Genomic DNA, 15,662 nt, shown 5'->3' on the forward strand with positions numbered 1-15,662 from the left:
AGGGATAGTTTCACATAGTTTTGTGATTTTGAAATACCCTTAAACTTAGTGTTTTTTACTTTTGTTAATGTTTTTGTACTGTGATGTTATGTTTTATTTTGCTGGTTAACCAAGCACAAGGTACTTCAAGTTAAGTCTTTGCTTAAAATAACTGAGAAAATTTTGCAGAAGTAGAATCAAATAGCTTCTGTATATTGGGTGACAGTTGTAAATTTATCAGTCTACTCTTTGTACTTTGGATCATGAAACAAGTATTATTTTCTGTTGATCCCAGGTGGGCAAAAGTGGGATGATAAATTACAGTAGTATTCTAAAGATGGGCCTGTGCTGGCTGACTCTGCCTGTGTTCCATACTGACTGAACAGCAGCCAGCCTCTGGTATAGAAACTAGTACTTTGTGAAGTACTTTTTTCTTGCTCCAGTGTACTTGTAAAGACATGAAAGTACAAATGTGATTCTTCTGACTGGAAATTACAGTAATTTCACGCACATAAGGTGCACCCTTTTGACCAAAATTTTGGTCTGAACCCGGAAGTGCGCCTTATACCTGGGAGCACCTTATATATGGACAAAGTTCGGAAATTTGCCAACACCCAGAAGTGCACCTTATACTTGTGAAATTACTGTAATCTTAACCTTTGCACAGATAAAGGTTCTGTTGGATTTTGGATGTCTTTTTTTCTGCTTCTCAAAAGATTCAAGATTTAAGGATCTCATGTGATCCTGTGTGTTCTGCTTGTTAGCATTTTGCTGACAACAATCCTGTCAGTTGTTTTCCTTTCAGTGTTTTTTTGTTAATTTTTTTTTTTTTTGTGATAACATGTCTTGTTCTCTTCAGCCTCCTTTATTTTTTTGTTATACTCAGGGACTTGAGAAACCTAGCAGACCTGTTTCCTGATGACTTAGGTACTGCTCTTTCATATTGGAAAACTAGTTTTGTTTAAAATGCAATGCATGTATTTCCTTAACCTTGGGTCAGGTTAAGGAAAAAAGTGATAGTCTACTTCATACTTTCGTCTTTCTTTTCTAGTTAAATTCTGTTACCCTCAAATAATAATTTTCTAAAACCTCTTTAAAAACATATTAAAGGACTTCCAGATTAACGTTTATGAACCAGAAATTGATCTCACAGCCTTCAACCATTTTATGAAATCAGGACCTACTTTTCATGTCGCAGTTTGAAAGTTACACTAAATGCAGTTCTAGGTCCCCAAATTGTAGAAAGCACCACAACTGGGCATTGCTAGGTTCTAGGATGACATGGATTCACAATCCATATATTTTTCCCAAAATTTTTGATCAGTTCATTGTGATTGGTTCTTTTGCATGACCCTTGTCTGTCACTCTGCACCAGTCCAGGTATCGTCTGTACTTGAAACAGTCAGCATATAAACTTTGAAGAGGTATATATTGTAGCCTTGCTTACAAAATTTAAATCTGTGTCTGAAGTGGATCAGACTGGTGAACCCAGTAATCCAGTTGATCTCAGATGTTGGAATGTGCACATAGCCAGAAGTATTTAGTACTGCAAAAGGTAATACATCCCAGGAAGCCTGGTCTTGATAAGAGAGGAAGCGAAAATGGTTGAGTGATATGGTTAGAGAACATCTTTTTAAACACATCCATGGGTAGTGGTTATCCCAAAGCATTCTTGTGATGGAGCACTACCAAGAGCACCATATTGTTCTATATTTAGAACAATAAAATTTGAGCAGCATGGTGACCTGTCTGTATGAATCTGTTTCAGGATAAGTTAATGTATGCAGGGATGCTATTATGTTGTCTATGTTTCTTCTGGTAATCTAGCTAAGTGCAGGTGTCAGTGTTGAGCCTCAGCCTGTATTTAAGCATGCTCAGTGTTGATCCAAAATCACTGGCATGTACGTGCAGCTCAGGCTTATGAAAGAGCAAAGGAGGTCTGTAATTGAAGCAAGGAAAACAGCTGGGATTTTTTCCTCACAGAGAACCAAAATGCAGTGAGATTAAATTTGCATCTTAAGTGAGACTCATCATTTTGCATTAGGAATTTTTAACATACTTCTTTGGTTTTTTTCTTTAAGAATTTTTAACATACTTCCTTGCTTCTTTTCATGACTTTGAGGAAAATGTGGGATGTTTCCCATTTAATAGTAATTCTGAATCATCCCAAAAGAGAGACCCAGTTCTCTGGTTCTGGAAAAGTACCGCTAGCATAGCTTGTGTTGTGTGCTTTGTGTCTTTTATCAGTCTTGACCTGTTTCATGTGCAGCCATTTACTGATTTGCAAGAATAGCAACACTTTGCAAGAATAGAACCCAAAAGTGTGTACTTTCTGAATTAGGTTTGAACTTAACTTTTAACTCCTACGTAAACAATGAACAGGTAGATGTATTTTGGGGCTACAAGAACCACTCTTATCCTTTGTTCAGCTGAGAAGTCATTGAAGTGCTGACAGCACTGAAATAGAAATAGAAAATGAACATTGTCCAGGGGCATAGCTGTCTGGTGGTGATGTATATTTGGAATAATGTTTAGAGCAAAAGTTGGTGGGCTGCTCTGTGGTGAGATACAGTTGTTACTAAAGGAGGAACTAACTTCCCGTAGTTTGAGGTGATTCATTCCAGAGACAGAGAAGGTAAAGCCTGCTGGGACCTGGGAGCTTGAGAGCAGCAGCTGCTAGATAAAAGTAAGTGTTACTGCTACAGAGTTTCCAGAAAGATTTTCCTGCCTGAGAATTTTGGTAATACAAAAATTCTTGAAGATGTGGACGAGTGTCTAGCCTGATTGGTCAGTGCAGGAGAACAACTTTTTCTAGCAGCTGTTTATTTTGGGAAGAATGGTGTCAGTGATCTAGAAACTGAAGTTCACTCACTTTGGATATTGAAACAGACTGTGAAAAGAACCACTGTAAGGGAACTACCTTTCCAGCCAACACATTTCCCCTCCTCCTTGGCTACAGTAGTTCAGATTTCATTGAACATGATTGCCTCCTCCAGCTCCTCCCTTGTGTTTACATTTTCATTTGTTTTTTCTGGCTGATACAAGTCTCATGATCCTTTAGCAAGACTACTTACCTCCAGGAGCAGAAACAGTTGCTGCAGCTCAAACAGCAGGATAGAGACATTTCTGACCTTCTTAAGCTCTGGGGTTTGCCCTAACTTTAGTTTTCCTATGTGCAGAGTTTTGCTTAGAGAATATTAGTTGATGTAAATAAGACAGTGATTGACTATTGCAGAAAATTCCTGGTCATGCCTAGTAAAGAGGTAAGTAGCTTTGTTGTGGTTCAAGAGCTGTAAATACAAACCACATGTATTTCTCTATGGATTTTGTAGGAGTTACACAGGAAGAGTTTGTAAGGAATGAAGGCCTGTCTTTGTTAGAGAGGGAGAAAGGAAAAGACAAACACACATAAAAAGATTTAACTTCAAAAGAATGCAGCTCAGGACTTGTCCAGGTTTGCCTAAAGGTAAAAATATTTATTTATGAGGTTGATAAAAGATAATCTAGATCTTCTGAAATGTTTCCTGCAGCAACATGAACAAGGGTACAGTTTGAAATTGTTTGTGTATTTGCAATAATCTTCTTTCTGTTCAGGTGGACTGGATCAGAACAGCTCTTGCTGAATTTGTGTTGTATGAGTTTCCCTAGCTCACTTTCATTTACGTGTGTTTTCCCAAGTGATGAATGGACAGCAGGTAGTGTTGGGACAAGTCAAAAGGCTTAGAGACTGAAATATTTTTTACTCGCAAGCCTGCCTTTGGGTATTTGGATTTTAAGGAGAGAAGTGCCAGAAAACACAGACTTGGAAGTATGTCACGAAATTTGGTATGTGTTAGTATTTCATGTCCTAATTTTTAAATGAGTTGCTCTTTGTGTATCAGGTAGAGAAGTGAAAATACACAAAAAACCTTTGCTCTGAGATTTTCAGTTACAAGAGAGTCCCTGATACTGATGTGCGTGTGTGTGTGTGTGTGTGTGTAGTTCAGATTCAGCATGGGAATGTTGTTGGGCTTCAGCTTGGGCAGTTCAGGGAGTTAGAACAGCTCCTGGGAAGAGTGATTTGGTTGAAAGAAAGTGGGCCCCTTTGGTTTAGTTAAATAAATTCCAGCATTACTTAGGTCTGTTGTGATCTTGGTTTTTGACAGCTGTATTACTCCTGCATTTTGAAGTGTTGTTTCCTTGGAAAAAAATGGTAGCAGGGATTGAGTTGTGTGTGGAGGTGAAGTATTGAATTTATAAGGCCTCTGGGGTACCATTGCTTAGCAAGGTGTAAAGAGTGAAATTTTGCGCTGCTGTTCTATTTTCTCATTTTCTTTTGTCAAAACTGTTCCCTTCCTATACGCATAGCTTTGCTTTTACAATTAAGTTGGTTATCACCTTTTTTGGGAAATGCATGGATAAAGATTATGGTAAAGTGAAGTCCAGAAGTCTTAGTGCAGAGGTATTCTAAAATTGTTTAAGAAAATATGTTTAAGGAAAAGGCAGACTATGAAATAAAGATGTTCTATAATAGAAGAACAACTACAAACCCTTGTATTTTGTAGGTTTGTAGTATTTGAATAGTTAATTTGTCCTAGTTTTATAAACAAACAAATCATATATGTATAAAGCTTTGATATATTAATGGTTGTATATATTCATAGCTTATATATATAGTTTGTAGCTTAATAAGACCAAGTGCAAGGTGCTATGGGGTCCCCAGCACAGAGAGCAAGACCCAGAGGAAGCTACCAGGTTGGTTGGAAGGGATGGATGGTTTTCCTTATCTCCTGTGAGAAAAGGCTGAAAAAATTGGGTTTGTTTAGTGTGGAAATGAGAAAGGAAAAAGGGGTCATCTAATTGGAGCCTTCCAGTACCTGAAGGAAGCCCACAAGAAAAATGGAGAGATTATTTACAAGAGCATGTAGTGACAGGACAGGCTTTAAACTAAGAGGAGAGATTTAGATAAGATATAAAGAGTAAATAGAGGGTGGAGAGACATTGGAACGGGCAGCACAGAAAAGTTGTGGATGCCTCATCCCTGGAAGTACTCAAGAACAGGTTGGATGGAGCTTGGAGCAACCTGGGCTAGTGAAAGGTGTCCCTGCCCATGGCAGGGGGTTGGAGCTAGGTGATGTTTAAGGCCCCTTGCAGCCAAAACCATTCTATTATATATTCTGTGATGATAGTTAATATTAAGAACTCTAAATTAATCCAAGAATGCTTTCCTTCAACTATGCAAATTAGAAAGTAATTTTGTTATGTGCAATAGCCATCTTATTTTCATAATTAGAAGCTGCAAGTTTGAATATCCAGACTCCTCTGGAACAGCTGGATTTTTGTTTAGCTCTGAGTTTCATTCTTTCTTATGAGTTTATAATGCAGAGTGGTATTTTTTGGTTCCTAAAAAGGCAGCTATCTATTAGAGCAAATTGTCTAGTTGATTCTGGAACTACAACTGTACCTGATAGTTGCCTTTGAGAAAACTCTGCCGTTCCTAAATTATAATGGTTTAATTTTCTTAATCTCAAACCATTCTCAGACTATGGGTAGGAAGGGTTTTTCAGAAGTATCTGCTTAATACAAATGTTCTGGTAAATGAACATTAAGTCCTTTGAAAGTGGTACTACTTACTTTACTGCCTTGGCTTTACAGACACTAGACAGTTATTTCTAAAACTTTTCTTGAGAAATAGAATTTTGCTCATTTTCAGCACTGGATAAAAATTCAGTAGCCATACTTTGACCTCATGTTGGTCTCACCTGTGTGATAGGTGAGATGTGTTAGATGGGAGTAAGACAAATATAGTTAACTTCTGTGGAGGCTTCCACCTAAGTTCATTAGTTCTTTTTTGAAACAAAAACATGGCATGCATACCAGATGCTCTATTTATGTAGAAAAGTCATACTCTTAACATTTACTTGTGCCTTCCTTTGTGAAGAGGCTTTATGTATATTCCAAGAACTGCAGCTCTGATTAAAAGCTTGTCATTTCCTTGCACCGCCAAAGAAAGGAGAAAAGTTCTTTGTAATATAGTCAGACCATCAAGTAAAAATGGTCTATAACATTTCTATATTAAACCATTATATTGTATTATTAAAGTATAATAATTACATAATATATATTTTAAAGGCCATTCTTGCTCTGAATGGAATGCACAGTGGCTACCTCTCAAATTTCTAGTGCTGTAATAGTGGGATTCTTTAAATTAGTAAAAAGAGTTTGTGGAGCCATAAACATGCATTCAAAATGGCATAAAAGGAGAGGATTTTATTTGATCTTGAGCTAAAAAAGGCATATTGTATTTCCATCATGAAAAATGTTGTAAAATTAAAGAAGATAATGTCATTGGTATTTGTTCCAGTTATAGAGTTGATTTAGTTTTGCAGAAACAGTACCATTAGCGTTAACAATACTTGTGGCACGACATCTGTCAAAGCCCTTATGTGATGCTTTGTCCTTATCTCTCCCTTTCCTTTTTACTTTTATCTCCACAGTGCTGCATACCCAAGGTCCCATTGATGGCAGTCTGTATGCAAAAGTGAGAAAGAAGAGCTCTTCAGACAGCAACATCCCTGGTGATGCTCAGGGTGTTCATGTTACAGGCAGTCCTGATCACAGTCATCATACCCTGTCTGTCAGTAGTGATTCAGGACACTCCACAGCTTCCATCAGAACAGACAAGACTGAGGAACGCCGTGTCCCAGGAGGTAAACGGGGTCTGAGCCCACAAGAGAAGGCAGAGCTGGACCAGCTACTTAGTGGCTTTGGTCTAGAGGATTCTGTCAGCACCACCAAGAATATGTCTGATGCTCAAAGCAAGTACAGTGCTACTCACCACATAGTGCCAGCTCAAGTTCACCTAAATGAAGTCACCAAAATGAAGGACAGGGAGACTGATATTCTGGATGATGAAATGCCTAATCATGACCTTCACAGTGTGGACAGCATTGGGACTTTGTCTTCCTCAGAAGGACAGCACTCCACCCACCTAGGGAACTTCAGTTGCCACAAGAGCAGTCAGAACTCACTTCTTTCAGATGGCTTTGGAAGTAATGCTGGGGAAGAGCATCACAATGCTTTTGCCGCAGACCTGGGAATTGGTGTGGATTCCTTCTGTGAGAGATCATTTGGAAGCACTGAGCCAAAGTCAACTGAACAATTGCAACAGAATCCTTCTGTCTCACCTCATCCACAAGCCTATGGCCCAAGTAACTACTCTACTCAGACCTGGGTACGCCAGCAGCAGATGGTCACTGCTCACCAATATGGTTTTGTCCCAGAGAATGAAATTAGAGTTGGTATTCATAGCACTGTGGAGAATTTGGGCAGTGTCCAGAGCCAGTCCCAAATCCCAGATGCTCCAACACGTGGCTCTAGCAGCAGAGATGCTGTGCAGAGAGGGCTAGGAAGCATGCAGGGTGCTGCAGAAGCTGAAGAACACGCAAGTGCTGACAGTTTTAAGTCAAGGCCAATGCCTCAAAGGAACACAAATGGCCTAGATCTAGGACAAAATGCTGGTGACTTAGCAGCTTCTCCAACTTTGGATATTGATCAGTCCATTGAACAATTGAACAGGCTGATCCTGGAGTTAGACCCTACTTTTCAACCTATCCCAACCCGCATTAACACTCTCACCAGTGACAGAAATCAAGTAAATGGCTTCAGCAGTCTTGATGCACACATGGAAGAGCTTAAGAGTAGTTCTGGCTTCCATGACAAATTAGAGGTCACAAACAGGAATCCCTCCGGCCATGGTAAGCTGTAATACTTTCTGAAAATAATGCTCTTTCTAGCACCTGTGTGTTCATTGTATGGTACCGCAAGACCCTCAGGTCATTCCTTAAAACTTTGACGATGATTATCAAGGGGTTACTTCTGATGCTGTTTTTATGTAATCATCCAAGATAAGGAATCAGATTGGTGTAAGATAAGTGAGTTTTGCAGGTACTTGCCTTTTTGCTTGAAAAAAGTACTGTTCAGCAAGTTCTTACCTGTTACAGATGATCTGTTTGGATTTTTTTGCTGGTGTGAATTTAAGCTGTGAAGGAGCAGAATTTGTACATTGAAACATTTTTAGAAGGCATCAGTGGTGTACATTTTTCATTATTGCTATTTCCATTTAAATTAGGTTAAAAAGATACAACAACTTTATCTTCAAATATAGCATAATGATGCTGGCATTAAATTTCTGTGCAATGTTTTCACAAATAATGTAATGCTTACCAGTAAAGGACTTTAAGACATGCTCTTTTGGAAAGTTTTCTGTTTAAAAATGTACAAGTCACAGTGCTTGTTTGTTATCTCTGACTCTGAAATGATTGCAGCTGGTGGAATTAAATATGCAATACTTGCTGACTATGTTGCCTAGTAAAGCTACTAGCAGCTTTGCAAAAGGATAAGTAATCTGCCTCTGGCTAAGTCCACTAAACCTATTATTTATGGTCTACCTAAAATTTGTGACAAATAAGCTCTCGCCTGTCCTACTGTCACATTTGAAAATTTTGTGTGGTCTAATTTCTCTGGCAAAGCACATGCCCTTGCTTCCCTTTCTCCCCTTCCATCTTCCTCTTCCTCCACTTCTTGTCTCCAGTCATGGTGCAATAAAAGACTTGCTTGTATCCCCAGGATTTGACTGTGTATTAGCCAACATGACAGAAGATAAGCCCATGGCCTCACTTGACACAAATGAGTAGCTTCAGCTCAAGCCCATTAGTATATGCTATATTGTTCAGTGATGAATGTGCCTAACTAGTGTGTGGTGTCTGTTCATGGGCAGGCCTATGTGAGCAATGGTGATTCTTGCAAGAAAGGTGAAATCACACTTCTGTGTTTAGGAGGGTAACTGAAGACTGAAGAAGTCCAAAAATGCATGACTAATAAATATGAGATGCCTCACTGCTTATTTTTAATACACTATGTATTTTGTGGCATTAGTTTGAAATTCTCTTGAATCTTACTAAATTATTAGCTGATGGAGAAATTGAGATTTTTCCAGCAGGAGAGAACTCTTCTCTTTATATACAGTAAATCTAGTGAAGGGGATAAAGAGACAATTTAGAATAAGCCTCCTTTTACAGTTCTGTGTTTGAATATATGAAGCTTAAAAGAGATACTTGAAATTTTCTCACAGATGCTGGTCATCTCAAAGGAAGTAGGAGTCACTGTAATTTCCCTTCCATTTTTACCATCAGGTAAATAAAGACAAGTGAAAATAATTGTACTGGGGGAATGATCTGGAAGAGGATTTGTTTTAAAGGATTAAATTATGGAATTTCCATATTTAAGGGAATCAAATATAAATATATAGACAACATTTAAAATCCTGGGTATTTGAGGGGAGATATCAGGGCGCAGTAGAAGAAGAAAGACTTCAGTAAATCAGGAACATAAGACTAGCCCTAATTAAACAAAATTTTAAAAATAATTCATATAGCTTTAGAAAAATAATATTTTAAGTTTGTCTTTATGTCAAGTGCTAAAATGTTCCACTCCTGACTTCTGCAAGTAACATCCAATTTATACTAGAAAGAACTTGATTTTAAAGCTACTCAGGATTCCAGAGGTAAAACAACACATATATGTGGCATGCTGCCGCCTCTGTTTGAGACTAGGAGGTCACCAGCATGTACTGATTTTCTGTGTTGTAGAATTTATTTATTTACATATGTAGACCTTCCCCACTGAAATACACAGAATCATACATTTATTCGTGCATGGTGCGCACAAACCAGCATGGGGAAAAAGCAATTTACCTGAATGAATATTAAGAATGAGGAACTCTGGAATGTTTTTTTTTTTTTTCTATATACACCCCTGTCAGAATCACTGGATTGAGAACTGGCTGCATGTTAGGTCACAGAGGCTTGTGGTCAGTGGCATAGTCTACAGATGCCTGTAGTTCAGGGGTCTAAGTCCAGTCTTGTTTAACTTAATAATCGCTTGGATGAAGGGGTAGAGTGCCTCCGTGGTAAGTTTGCTGATGCATAAAGCTGGGAGGAGTGGCCATACTCCAGAATGTGTTGAATGTGGTTTATCTTACCTTGGTGTAAACTTGTAAAATTTAATAGAATTAGGATAAGCAGGGGAACATCCAAGGCACTTAATTAGCTGTTGAAATTAGTGCAGCACAGGAGCTGTAGCTGATAGCAGAAAGAAAAGCTGGCTGCTATGGAGTTGAAGAAATAGCCATTAATAATGGGTAAGGAAAACAACAGTTGCTCACAATAGCTGATCAGATTTTAGAGGGAACTCTATACTCTGTGACTTAAACAGTCCTTGACCTAACAAATATATTAATAGAATGAATGTGGTAAAGAGAGTTGGCAGATCAGGATTGAATGGTCTGAGTGAGGTTGATAGGACGAATGAGACATTCTGTGTGAATCTCTCCATCATGAGGAGTGACCAGTACTGGAGGTGAATGGGATCAATGTAATGCATGGTGTGTGTACATCTAACTTGAGGGTTGTGTTACAGGAAGATGGTGGAATTACCTGGTTTCCTGCATGAGTGTGCAGAAAATATATGCCCTAAAAGGTGTGTGCATGTATCCAATGCCCTGCAAAGCTGGAAGAATGTGCATAAGAATGAAATGTGTTTGTATTAGCTGGGATGTACATTATGGTGCGTTCTTGCTTCTGTTTGCCCATATGATGCTGCGCTGATTAAAAGATAAGCAACCACCTCTCCTTTCATGCCTCTTCCTAGATATTTTTATATATATGTATCTTTAGCATAGGTCAAGCTGGCACAAACTACTGACTGCCCATGCAGCAGAGTTCTGGGTTCTGTCTGAAATGATGTTTTGCATTAACTGCTTAGCATTTTTGGATCATTGAGTTTCTTTTTTTACTACAATGTATCTTTATGAACTATGCAGAACAATGGGTGATGACCTCTCCTTCAGTGTCATCAGAGGTGAATCACTGCAGTGCTTACTAAGATTTTTCAAATTTTTATCATTTACATGAGCTGAGTTAGGCAGATATGAGTTTCTGGTAGTGAATGAAGCTGCTGTTTACTAATAACACAGTGCTGCAATAGTGCTTAAAAATACAGGAAGTTTGTTGAAGAAATTTTGATGTGTATATAAGCTTTTCTCTGCAGCCTTATGCTGCCCATTTACTTCACTCTCTGTACGTTCCTTTATGCCTAATAACACATGACCTCAGTCTACTGCTAAAGATATTTGTAAGACTTATTTTCTCAAATCAGGCATCTTCTACCACAAGGCTTATGCTTATTCAGTAGAAGAAGAAAGCTAAATCAATGTTTTGCTTCTACCTACAAAATTCTAAAAGCAAGAATCTATTAATAAATGTAGAGAACAGAAAGGTTTTTACCCATTTTCATTATAACCTAGCATTGTCACTCATGTCTCATATGTGTACTCCACTTTTTCACTGTTGAAATGTTACATTTTGCATCTACAGAAAAATACTAGATACAGGTGAGGAATTATTTGTTCAAGCGAAGGCAGAACACAGAAATGCATGCATTCGGTATTTAGTGCAGCCTGTTTCAATTACTGTGACCGAGAGATGCATTTCTATCCAAATTGCCAGCATGAGGAAGAGAGGGACTTACTTTCCATAAGGTTGAAATTAAATTGTTGCTCTCACGTAATTCTAATTCTTCATGCATGAATTAAGGTATTTGAAATTGCCACCTCTAAACTTCCCTTTGTTACCTACTGTAGGAACAACACAGATAAACAATTCATACAACCTTATATTTCGCTTGGAGTTTATCAGCTCAACGCAGAATTGAGCATTAAACAAAACCTTCCTCTCTCAAAAAAATAATGCAAAATGAATAAAAGCAAGATGGCTTAGCATCTGATTACATGTCTGGAATACCTTCACAGATCCTTCCTCTGTCAAAAATAAACCTTTGGAGATGGCCCAAGATACAGTATCATAAATCATGCTATAGTGTCTCTGCAGACAAAGGAGAAGGGAAGAAATTATTTTTGCATACCTTATTAAATAATATTTTTTAAAAGCATTGAACTGTTACTGATGTTCCTGTTTACTCTGTTATTCTATGGGTAAGCACAGTCCCTCTGAAATAAGTTGTGAAGTGAGAGTGAAACAAAGCTTGTCCAACTTCTTACCTGCTTTATTTGTGTGTACAATACACTACGAAACTTGTAGTTTCCATTGCACAGGAAAATTTTGGTTAATTTTACAGTGGTTAACAGTAAATTTGAATTTTTAGGTAAATTAAAGGTAGAAATTTAAGTTTTAAGTTATAACGCACTAGATTCAATTTTTAAACTATATTAAATACATTTTTAGCCACAATTGAAAATTGTATTTTAGTTACTTTTAGCAGCACAATAATTTTTAATTTGTCATGTAGTTACTCCACAAATTTTTATCAATCTTGTAATTTTCAGCATGTGAACCTGAGTGTACCATCATTATGAACTTTCTCTAAGGGTTTGGAGATAACAGTTTGGATTTTGCACCAGGCTTGCTCCCCATTCTTAGCATAATGTAAATGGGCTATGAAACTAAAGTGACAGACCTGCAAATCTGTTATGTCCTATGCTTGATAGTCTACTTGAATTTGGGGTACAGTTTAGACCTTTTCATTTGCTTGTTGGACTAATTGGTTATAAAGAGTTTGCACTCCTATGCTACTAGCTGTTAAAAATTGGGGTAAAAAAAATAGGGTTTTTTTGTTAATAATTACTAGTTATTGGGTATTTTTTTTAAGAATAAAGGGATTTTCTGACTTCAACCACACTTTGTGTTACATTTTATAAAGGTTAAGGCACATCATTGTTGGCTTTTGTTCTAATTGATACCTTTGAGACAGTGTTCCTCTAGATCTGGGAATCTGAAAGTTTGAACATACCGAGATCCTTGTTTAGTACTTGCATCACAAATCCACCAAAGTCATGGGTTCAATCCTCATACTTCACTTAAGATTTGGACTCAGTGATCCTGCTGGGTCTCTTTCAACTCAGAACATTCTGTGATTTTGTTTTTGAACAGGGTATATATTTGATTATCCTTTTCCCACCCCAGCAATGTCCAACTCAAATTTTGTCTTGCTGTCTTTGAAGATACTTTTTCTTCCAGTATGTAATAGTGATTGTAAAGCTGATTCTAAATTCTTAAAGAAGATTTGCTATGGTTTAAGCATAAAACTGTCTTGAAAACTTGATCATTGATCATAAGCCTTCTTTAAAAATCTTAGACTTTTTAGAAGGTAAATGGTGGCAGAGCAGATCACTTTGGGTTTAGATAGTGTTGTTGGTAACATTTTTAGTATGTGGGATAGTCCCTGAAGGCTCCTGTGTTAGAAGTTAACTTATGGACTTTCAAGTGTCATATTGGATTGAATCCCCTTGTTTCATAGTAATTGATAGGTCTTTTTAAACTGCTGTGTAGGCACTGACATCTGGAATTTTTGCAGTGCTCACACAGTTCTCCCCAGTGTTATTTCAGCCTTCATGACTTCTGCTGAGGTTTGTGAAAGGGACACTGGAAAAACAGCTTTGTGGAAATTTTCACTGTTCCTTTGGCAATAGAGTCCTGCATTTTATTGCTCTGTGGGTAGAACTGGTAGAGCTTCTTATGTCATACTAACTTTCCACACCACTTGGAGCTATGTAAAGAAGCTCACTTAAAGCGTAAGCGCTTTGTCTTTTCCTCTGTGTGTAACATGCTTGTACACAGTGATGAATTCCAGTTTGTCTATCTGCACAATTTGTTAAGTTGTACTGATTGGTTGATTAAGCATACATCCTGGTAAGTTTTTCTTTTGTTTCTTCAAACAGTATGTCATTTTCTTAAACCACCTGAAAGTTTGTCAGATTTCCTTGAATGTATAGATGTTACCTGTTTTCTCTTGTGAAACAGTTAGAATTGAGACGAATTGCAGATTCCAAAAATCCTACTAGGCAATAAATAAAATTAAGTAAGTGAGAAGCTACCTGTAAAATAATATAGTTAACATTGCTTAAGCTATATCCAGAGAAAATGATTTTAATTGTTGCTCAAATATTGATGACTGAAATTCAAATGGTTAAAATCAGTTTTGCAAGTTCAGACATTTATATTTCAGTGCTATAACAAGGAATCACGTTTGCCATCAGTTGGATAATTTGCTAATAAATGAGATACAGCACTATTATTGACAAGCCACTGGAGACAAGATTTTAAGCTTAGTGTTGTTTTCTTTCCAATAGTTATAAATACCTCTCAATAGTAGTTGAGGAAAGCTAAGCAGTTAAAGAAACCAAACAATGATTAACCTTTAACCACTGGCCATGCTTCTGTTAGCTGTAGCTTTTGCATGGTGATAACCATCTGATGAGGTAAGCGCCTGATGTTGCTCTGATGCCAATCTGTTGGAATGTTATTATTTGTTCGTTGGGGAAAACAAAATTACTTTTCACATGGGAAAAGAGAGAAAGGAGAGTATACAAAATGCTTTCAAAGAAATAAATATGCACTCATGGATCATTTATGAAGCTCTGCCAAAACTTTAAGCTAAATTATAAAAACAAAAATTAATTTTGTAACTTCTAGGAGCTCTTGGCAACTGACACATTACACTGTAAAAGGTTCCTTTTAAATTAGTAACTCTAAAGCATCTCTTACATTAAATTAGGCAGCTTTGAAGTACAGTAATTTCATGATTATAAGCCACACCATTTTGACTAAAATTTTGATCCCAACCTGGAAATGCAGGTTACACTCAGGAGCGACCAATGTATGAAAAAAGTTCTGAAATTTCCAAACCTGGAAGTGCAAGCCGAGGTGCTGAGCCAAGCACCTACCAGTAAAACCCGTGATTTCACGATTGTTACAAATTGGTTACTCTGTTGCATGGCAGGTGGAGGTGGGCTCCCTGCCAGCAGCGCGGGGAAGAGGCGGGGGCTCCCTCCTCCCAGCCCCGTGGCCTGGGGGAGAGGCGGGAGGCTCCGTGCCTCCCTCCTGCCGCCACCACGGGTGAGAGCGGGCTCTGTCCCCGCCTGCTGATGCAGGCGCGAGCGGGCTCCATCCCCGCCTGCCACCGCTGCGGGTGTGGGCGGGCTCTCGCTGCCACCGCGGGACGGCAGCGCCGAGGGGGGCCATCTGGCCCCGTTGGCAGCCCTGAGTGGACCAAGCCTGCTCGGCCCCAAGCCGAGCCAGTAAACCCTGCGATCCTGTGATTCAGTTAGTAATTTGTTACTTTGTTGCACGCGGGTCCTCACTGCGAACGAGAGTGCGGCATATAATCTGGTGCGGCTTATATATGGACAAAGAATGAAAAGTTTCTGACACCTAGAAGTGCGGGCTATAATCGTGAAATTACTGTATATTTTTGAAACTAAGGGACTAAATAGAAGTAATTTTTTGCTCACTCCTTCACTTAATTTTAATCTCTTAGATTTATTTGCTTTAAGCTTTACTGAAATTTATCAGCTCAACTTCTCCCCTCTGTTGTCCAACATCTGATCATAATTTGGTATGTAAAGCACTTTCAGTCTATTTAAGGAAAATGTCCATTTTCCCCGACAGACCTGTCTGTAGCTTTCTGAGGTCTACATTAACTTCATACAAATTACAAGCTTCATGAGTGTATCAATATTATTGATGATGAAATCCACTCATTAGTGTGACAAGTTAAACTTGCATTAAATTTTAAAAGTCTGTTTTCACCTGTCCAAAAGATAGATATTCTCAATCATAAAGTAGTCT

At 38.2% G+C, this 15,662-nt stretch overlaps 1 protein-coding gene across 6 annotated transcripts in view; it reads left to right on the top strand.

Annotated features, from left to right (window-relative positions):
• TNS3 (tensin 3) overlaps positions 1 to 15,662 on the top strand; it is a 232,374-nt gene that overhangs the window by 157,123 nt on the left and 59,589 nt on the right. For all 6 annotated transcript variants that reach the window (XM_033053244.2, XM_033053252.2, XM_033053260.2 and 3 more), the window contains one exon: positions 6,456 to 7,715. In XM_033053244.2, coding sequence (XP_032909135.1) covers positions 6,456 to 7,715 — 1,260 coding nt within the window. The remainder of the gene's footprint in view (positions 1 to 6,455; positions 7,716 to 15,662) is intronic.

This window comes from Catharus ustulatus, chromosome 1, assembly GCF_009819885.2.
Source record: "Catharus ustulatus isolate bCatUst1 chromosome 1, bCatUst1.pri.v2, whole genome shotgun sequence".
In the NCBI taxonomy this organism is placed as follows: Eukaryota; Metazoa; Chordata; class Aves; order Passeriformes; family Turdidae; genus Catharus; species Catharus ustulatus.